Source organism: Adiantum capillus-veneris, chromosome 18 (assembly GCF_014529385.1).
Source record: "Adiantum capillus-veneris isolate H3 chromosome 18, ASM1452938v2, whole genome shotgun sequence".
In the NCBI taxonomy this organism is placed as follows: Eukaryota; Viridiplantae; Streptophyta; class Polypodiopsida; order Polypodiales; family Pteridaceae; genus Adiantum; species Adiantum capillus-veneris.
The window spans coordinates 130,659,470-130,668,252 of record NC_140948.1 but is presented as its reverse complement, the minus strand read 5'-3'; the positions used below and the strand labels follow the sequence as shown (position 1 = coordinate 130,668,252).

General features: G+C 43.2%; 1 protein-coding gene across 1 annotated transcript; it reads right to left on the bottom strand.

Annotated features, from left to right (window-relative positions):
* Positions 1-1,209: 1,209 nt before the first annotated feature.
* On the bottom strand, positions 1,210-3,313 carry LOC147436412 (uncharacterized). The gene is made up of 3 exons (XM_086488160.1): positions 2,201-3,313; positions 2,058-2,119; positions 1,210-1,925 (listed from the first exon to the last, which is right to left on the bottom strand). Exons 1-3 carry the CDS (start codon positions 2,337-2,339, stop codon positions 1,626-1,628), a joined length of 501 nt encoding a protein of 166 aa, XP_086344286.1. The 5' UTR covers positions 2,340-3,313; the 3' UTR covers positions 1,210-1,625.
* Between the last annotated feature and the right edge of the window lie 5,470 nt (positions 3,314-8,783).

Below are 8,783 nucleotides of genomic sequence, written 5' to 3'. Positions count from 1 at the left end.
CCCCCTCTCTCTCTCTCTATCTATCTATCTATCTATATATATGTCTATCTATCTATCTATCTATATATATATATATATATATATATAAGTATACTCCATTGTTCTACACAAAACGTCACTATTGATAGTTAGCTAGAGTTGCCTGGGAGATGATCTTATTTAATAAAGAAGCATCCAAGAATATTCGGCACTACCTTATTGATGCATAGACAATGCTTGCATATGTTGCCACCTTCAGGGGTAGGTGAGGGAGGAGAGTGCCACAATTGCTTCTTCTTAGTCGCAACAATGCTCGGGTCACATACTAGTATATCCAAAAGCATAAGAGTATGAAAGACTTTAGTATCTCTCTCTCTCTCTCTCTCTCTCTCTCTCTCTCTCTCTCTCTCTCTCTCCCGTGTACACACACACACACGAGAGGAGAGAGAGGAGGGGGGCCGAGGAGAGGTGGCTCGTCACTAATTGACACCTCCCTTTGGAGGTGGGATCAATGGTTCACGATCACCGGTTGATTGTGACCGTTGGATTGCCTAGGAAATGCAAAAGATTCTTACTTTTCCAATTCTAAGGGTTCGAACCCACTACCCTCTCGTCCTTGGGATTGACTCTTACCACTAAGGTATGTGTGTGGTAAGTTTATAGATAACGACATCGTGAACAAGTTCACACCTACTTTATACCGAGTTCACACGAAGTTCACACCAAATTTGGTGTGGTGTGCATACCCTCCTAAGCTCACACTTAGTTCACGTTGAGTTCACACTGAGTTCACATCAAATTTGGTGTGGTCCTCACCATACATCGTAGAACAACTATTCATTAGTCCTATATGCACATTGAAGGCTTAAAAAGACCCCCTACTAGTTTTTGTTCTCACTGAATGCCTTTATACTCACTTTTCAAACAATGTTTTATTAATTCAACCAAAAAACATTAGCGGTGCAAAAAAACAACTCTCTCATCACTATCATTTCATCATCCAATTAGGCTTTTGAAAATAACCAAGGCTTATAACATTCAAATTTCAATCCAACCAATTATAGACCGTTTTTGGTCAAAATTTCATTTAACTTTTCATCAATTTCCCACATATTCGTCATATTATTGAGTACCCAGTTTACTAGTAACCCAAGGAAGGTAGATTTTTGAGTGGGTTTAATATGGATCAAGGTCTAAGCATCAGTAAAGCCCTCTTGCAAAAAACCTCCAGAGCGAAAGAGCATCAATACTAATTGCAGATTTTGAGAATGAGCAGTTATCTGAGCATACATGATCTAATTATAATGAAAGGCATGCAGCTCTGAATCATAGGATAAAGCAGAGGTTTCATATACATCGGTATGTTTATACAGATAATCTTTCTATGGAATCAATGCTTGCTACAACTCACATGGTGATCAGAATGCTCCAACATGAAAAGGATGAAAATCAATGGAGGTTGTTGTAGCTATATGTGTGCATGCATGTGATTGCAGCGACTCGCCAACGGTAAGCCACGACCTGTGCACATGCACACACAAATGCAGAAGAGGTTTGCAAATCACCTACTGGATATAAAGGCATACATACTGCTAACCTCCAATCTACAAACATGGTGGAATGATCCTGACTTCAATGTTCAAGAATTAAGGGTTGAATATGCGCGCACCGCACTTGCATTTCCAGCCCACAGGGTCATAGTTAGAGTAATCAAGATGTGCCATATTATGTTGCGATGCTGTTGTTGACGCAATCATGGGGGTGGGCACCATCTTGACTGCCTCACATGGAAAGCAGGTTTCACACTTGTCCCTGCACATGGGCGGCCTTGACCCTAGCCTCTTTCGCAAGGTGCGAACCGTCTTCGTGTACTCGGCCTCCACTAGCTCTTCTCTTCTGGCAACAGCATCATGATGATAGTCATCTGCGCGTGTTAGTATTCGTTTCTGCATCAATCAGATCAAGCTTCTTAAGTGGGAGAATTATATTATATTTCAGCTGTTTACTTAATTTAGCTAATGAGTATTTTAAGATAAGGTAACGTGACTGCATTGGCAAGAATATGCAGGAGTGTTTACCTCTTGTTGCACTGAGGAAGAGTGGCATTTCGGAGGAAATGTCGACGAAGATGATGAAAAACCTGTCAGAATGGAAAGCACACGTTTTTTCATTGTATTTGCGTAAAACTATCTGATCATTAAAGAGAGAAGCGTCCACTTACCCTTTCCACATGAGTTAGGCGCTGCTTTGGGTTGCATCGCTGTTGTTGACGCAAAGCTATGGCAGATGAGGAAGCCAATTATGAGCAGGATGCAGCTTCTCTGAAGGCCTTGTATTCTACCAACAGTTGTGGCTCCCATGGACCATATAATATTAGTGAATCTTAATGGGAATCAGTTAATCATGAGATCCTAATTATGACAGACAAAGAGCTAATAATTTCTTGCTGGCCAAGGCTGGTCTAATGCGCTACACTTGAATGAGGCCAATAATATTCTATTTCTCCTGACCAACGTCCAGGCTGCTCATGAGCTGATCGCAGCTAGCTAGTGCAGGTAGAAACTAAGAGTTGTCACTCTAGTCTTTAGTCTTGAAGTTGACATTGAAAGTTTTTACCCTCCATTCTGAGCATTTCTTGTGATAAGGACTAACTCTACCCTCCTTATTAATTTGATCTATCACTTCTTTGGGATTAGCCCAGCAGATGGGACACATCCAATATGTACTCCAAAGGCTTGTTAATGTAAGTCTGTGGGTGTGCGCGAGAGAGAGAGAGAGAGAGAGAGAGAGAGAGAGAGAGTGAGAGTTAAGATGCTTTAAAGTGTAAGCTGCATGCTTGTACATGCACTCTCATATGTACTTATAAGACTTGTTAATAAGCATTTCAGTTCAAGTTCAATTGTGCATGCATGGCTGTGCGTCAATGGGTAAAGTGACACTATGTGGCATGTGTGTGTGTGTGGGGCGGGGCTGGGCGGAGAGAGAGAGAGAGAGAGAGAGAGAGAGAGAGAGAGTATACATGGATTAGGTTGATGATCAGTACTAAATACAGGTAGATTAGATTACTCCAATAATTCAAGATTACAAGGCGGTGCGCTCATTTGGGCAGTTGAATCCGCGTGATGGCGCGCGTGTTGTTGTTATAAACAGCACCTACATGACATGAGTCTGCTTGGAATGGAGGGACAACAACAACAACACTCTGTCGCACACTCCCAGGACCCAGAGTCTCTCTCTCTCTCTCTCTCTCTCTGGCACTGTGGCACACCCACATTCACCTTATTCGTGCGTGTGTATGAATGAAGAGAGAGAGAGAGAGAGAGAGAGAGAGAGAGAGCCTAGAGGGCTCCATCTCCTGGCAGCGGGGCGCTGCACGTCTGCAAGGCTGCATCTCTTGACTCTCTCTCGTTTTCTGCCTGCTCTTTTGTGGTTTTGTGACATTTTGTCCCTTCCTCACGGAAAACAATAATTTCATCCAGCCCACTGGCCCAGTCACATTGTGTCTATGAGTCTTGAGAGAGAGAGAGAGAGAGAGAGAGAGAGAGAGTGAGGCAAATACCGTAGGATAGTTTTAGTGTGCCATCATTATTTATGTGTGCCACTTTCTTGACTTTACAAGAAAAAGGTCATGCGGGACTTGGATAACGACATTTTACTAATAGTTAGTGCATGGATAATGCATAGTTATCAATAGAGTAGTCAGCATCCATGCCTCATGGGACCATGTGATGTGCTTCTTGCACTCCATTCACAATCGCTAGATACACATCCTTGCTCAACTCTTTCAAGTGGAGATGATCAGCTTGCAAAACAATGAAGCACTTTAACATTTAATGGCCTAAAAACTTGTGTGTAGCGGAAATTAGCATGAACATAGTGGGCATTTCATTAGAATAGATTCTTAATGATAATTACAAAAGTGCTTGGGTGGAGAGAGCAACAAAAAGCATAACACCTAGTTAGATAGCATCAACAATACTTTCAAAAGAGAGAGAAATTAAGCTATTGACAACAGTTGAGGATTGGATTTGCATGGAGCCGGTCCCCCCCCCCCCCCCCCCCCAAAAGGCTTTGTATTATGGTTTCTCCCATCAAGAGAGACATTGTACAATACAATTATTTGTGTTCCTTCAAGACTAGCTAGTGCAATGACGATGAAAGCTTCATGCACTAAGCAAAACACTTAGCAAACACAACATCAATTATCCCCGGTCTCAGACCCAAGACCTCACACACCTTCGAAGATGGTGAGAGCTAGCAGGGTATGAGAGTAGATTGAGAGGAAGAAGGAGTATCTTACGAGAAAGATGTACATCTCCTCACATAATCACTCATATTAGCATAGCTTAGCTTAGTAATTAGCTTGGTAGAGAAGATGAGCATGCATTGAAGCTTGGCTCTTGGTTGGATTTGCATCCACATGCCAAGAGTGTGTCGATGTAGGCTTCTATCTCACAAGCTTGGAGTAGGTGAGGAGCTCTCCATTAAAGCTTGGGAAGAGATAGTCTTCTCTTTCTTCACACATGAGATTGTGTGAGTGTATGTGTGACAATGCCTTGCAAAAATCAGCCCCCTCTCTCTCTTGGGCGAGCCCTCTTGCTATTTGCTCTTGCTCAATCCTCATTGGTCCTCCCCAAGTCAAGCCAATGACTATTAAGCAGCATAAGTGATAGCCTTCTGACACGTGTTCCCCTTTCCCCTTTTGTGAGAGCTTTAGGTTAATTAATAATTCAATTAAACTCTCATTGGACCCCTTTGCCTCCTGGCCAATAGGAATCAGGCAAGCCATTGGGCTGTTGAATGCTCATTGGACCCCTTGGGAGACTGTCTAATAGTCTTCTAGAGGACTTAATTCTCATTGGTTATTTTATTAAGTGTTTTTAAATTAATTAAACTAGATTTACTCTAGCCTAATTCTCATTGGTCCACCTCCAAGGCCATCCAATAGGAATTGGGTACACCTTGTGGGCATCTGGCCTAGGGAGCTAACATGTGTCCCTCATTCCCTTTGTGTAAAGGGGGCTTGTGTGTGTGTGTGTGTGTGTGTGTGTGTGGCTTTCTCTCTCATCCCCTACATGCTAGGCTCGCCCCCTCCTATGTAGGGATATGCAAAGACTTTTTTGGTCACACACAAAGCATCCAATTCCCCTAGGGTTGACCTTTGGACACAACCTTTGAATTTTGGAACCTTAGCATTTTGGTAGTCTTAATGGGCTGAACCTTAGGGTCTTTTTAGCCCATTGTTGCACATGGCTCTTTTGCAGATGGCCCCCCCTTTGGATCCCTATTTTCCCTCCTTTGGATCCCTACTGTGGCCGGTCTGCTAGCTTAACCAAGATTCTAGCTTTTTCTCCCCTGGCACTTCCCCATATTAAATGATCAGTTTAACATGAGAAAATCATTTAGGAGAATTAGATATTGATTATTATGACATTATCTCTCTCTTGAAATCATAGTTGTCCTCGACTATGGTGTAGAGAAGATAAAGCATATTCATGAGTCCTTTTCTTAGCGGGTAGAGGATCCCTATGTTACCCTACGACATCATTCCACAATGGATGACTAGTCCATTTGGTGCTTGAGAGCCTGAGGCTGCCGCAAGCATGTCTGCACATTAGTCCTATCAATCTTCCATAGTAGAGTGACAAGCTCTGCTTGGTGTTTGGGAGACGTCGTCTCCGCAAACTTGATCTAAGCATGCATACTACTTCATTTTTGTGCACAATAAAGAAAAAGAGAGTCTTATAAGACAAAAAAACTTTCTTCATTTTTAACATTTTGTACATTTGCTTACTCTTGGGAAGCATTGTAAGCATTGACAAGGTTTAGGTTATCCTTTAATTGTATGCCTTGCATCCATCTAGCATCTTCAAAAGGATAATTCTTAAACTTAATAAGATATCGTCGGATAGTCTTACCGCCTCTTAGTACCTTGTCTTCATGTCGGAGAATGGACTCGGGCTGCAGCACCTCCTCTTGGTCCTCGATCTCCGGTGGGTCTTCAATAGTTGGTTCTTGAGGTGGATCTCCTTTGTAAGGCTTTAATAGGCTTACATGGAAAGCATTGTGTATGAGCCAATGATTGGGCAACTTGAGTTGATAGGCCATCTCATTGATTGGCCTAAGAATGTGAAAGGGACCATAGTACCTTTTTGCTAGCTTAGCATAGTACTTTTGGTGTCCCGTAGGATTCTTGCCCGTCGTGTCCCTTAATCGAGCCTTGGGAAACTTTAATAAGACCCAATCATTTTCTTTAAAGGCTTGGGCTCTTCTGTGCTTGTCAGCAGCAGCCTGACTATCCTGTCACTGTCCTGTAAGCATAGACTGCGACAATGCCTCAACGGCAGTAAAGCAAAGATGCAATCCCAACTGTCTAACTCACAGTCAATACATCCTAGCTGCCTATCTAAGGGTGCTCGAGGGATCGCTCCAAGACTTGTATCACCGAAAGGATCTCAACATTCGAGAATCCCCCAGCTCAATAAAACCTTACTCGACCCTCAACAAAGGCTGCAGTAAATCTGACAGTACATAGACTTCCCACAAAGTCATACATCCACAAATTTCCCACTATATGCTGTAACCGCTGCGGCGGTTGTTTGCTGCGTGACTCACAGCCAGCAAACCCTCAACAAACATACATCATCTCTAGCAATACATCCCATGTGGAAGTACCTGCAATGTCAGGATGAAATCTGGAATATCAAGCAGCAAACACAAGCTACCTGATGAACTAGTGGATGTCGCCTACAGTCTGTGTGTAGATGCGCCCGTGTCGTATGTGACACGCCTCCAAGAACTGTGAGCCGTCCTTCGATGTGTAGACAGCCACAAATCAACACTTTGGGAGTGTCGATATCCTCAGCACCTGTAGTCGTAGGCCGAAAACCCCAAATTTGTAGAGTTGGATCTGCACCCGCTGAGACCACGTAGTCGAAAATGGCCTGCGCAGACCTTTGTCGAAGTCGAACGGTGGCCGAGATGACCTCAGAATGAAATTCTGAGAACACCAAGCCCTTCGGGCTTGCCCACAGGATTTGGGGCCGTGTCTTCGCCTGTCGAATTTCACTCCAATCTGAGCTGGTGACTCTAGCCTCCTGCAGTGCTGCCCCGAGCCTCGATCTGAGCTCTGATACGAGTTGAAGGAGTACGAGCGGAAGTGCGACGCGAGAGAGAGTGTGAGAAGAAGAGCACGACGATATGGTGAACTCGCTCTACTGTAATGTGTAGAGCATAGTGAGTTCTTATTAGGTTTTTACAAAAGAATATGTGTACATACCTGGCGGCCCGCCCACTTACCTGGGCGACCACATTGGGCTTTATACCCCAACAATAAAATCATGGCCTAACCCAAGGAATCTACATGAGCTAAGAAGCTTTATTGGTATGTGTGCATACTATAGACGCTTCATAGCAAAATTCTCTCAAGTAGCAGGACCACTACACGACTTAACAAAGAAGAACGTTAAGTTCGTATGGACTGCTAAGGAGCAAAATTCTTTTGAAAAACTCAAAGAGAAGCTTACTTCCCAACCAGTCCTCGTGCTTCCGGATCTCTCAAAGCCATTTGAGGTCCAATGTGATGCATGTGGTGATTGCCTTGGAGCGGTTTTGCTTCAAGAAGGGCATGCCATAGCATATGAGAGCCGAAGGCTCAATAGTGATGAACGAGTCTTGGGCATTTATGAGAAAGAGCTTTTAGCTGTTCTACATGCCCTAGACACATGGAAGCACTACCTATTGGGGACTCCATTTATCCTACGAACCGACCACCAAAGTCTCAAGTATTTCATGACGCAAACCAAGCTTTCCGACAAACAAATGAGGTGGGGCAAATTTTCTTTCGCAATTTAATTTCCATATTGCTCACATAGCTGGTAAGCACAATCAAGTTGCCGATGCACTTTCACGACATCCAAAAGTTAATGCGGTGTCTATAGCTACTCACAATGATCTATCATCTATGATAGATGAGTATGCTACTGACCCTGACTTTAGAGACATAATGTCAGCCCTTGCTTTGGGGAAGAAAGAGGAACCATTCACCTTGCAGGATGGTTATCTTCTCCACGGAAATAGGCTATGTGTTACCCATGCCCTTCGTGAGAAGGTTATGTATGAATCCCATGCTCCTCCATATGCAGGGCATAGAGGTATTCAACCTACTCTTCGAGGAGTAGAGACTTATTTCTATTGACCTACCATGAAAGTGGACATACAAGAGTATGTTTCAAAATGTGTAGTATGCCAAAAGACCAAGTATGATAGAGGGAAGCAACTTGGATTACTCCAGCCATTGCCTATTCCAAATTCACCATGGGAGAGTATATCCATGGATTTCATCTTTGGATTACCCAAGTCTATCCATGGGAATACAGGAATATGGACAATAGTCGATAGGTATAGCAAGCAAGCACATTTTATTCCTGTGAAAAAGACTATTAAGGCACATCAAATGGCAACTCTCTTCATATCTCAGATTTTCAAGCACCATGGATTACCCACATCCATCGTGTCAGATAGAGATCCTAGAATGACCAGTAATTTCTGGAAAGGTCTCTTTGAAAATCTAGGAACAAGATTGAATTTCTCTTCGGCCTATCACCCACAAACGGATGGCCAAAGTGAGATAGCCAATCTTACGATACTCGATCTACTCAAGACTTATATTACCAAAGTAGATCAACGCTCACAATGGGAAAAGTATTTACCTCTAGTAGAGTATGCCTACAATAATACTGTCCATACTTCTACCGGGAAAGCACCTTTCGAGATCATAGAGGGAAGACCTAAAAGTCCCTTGC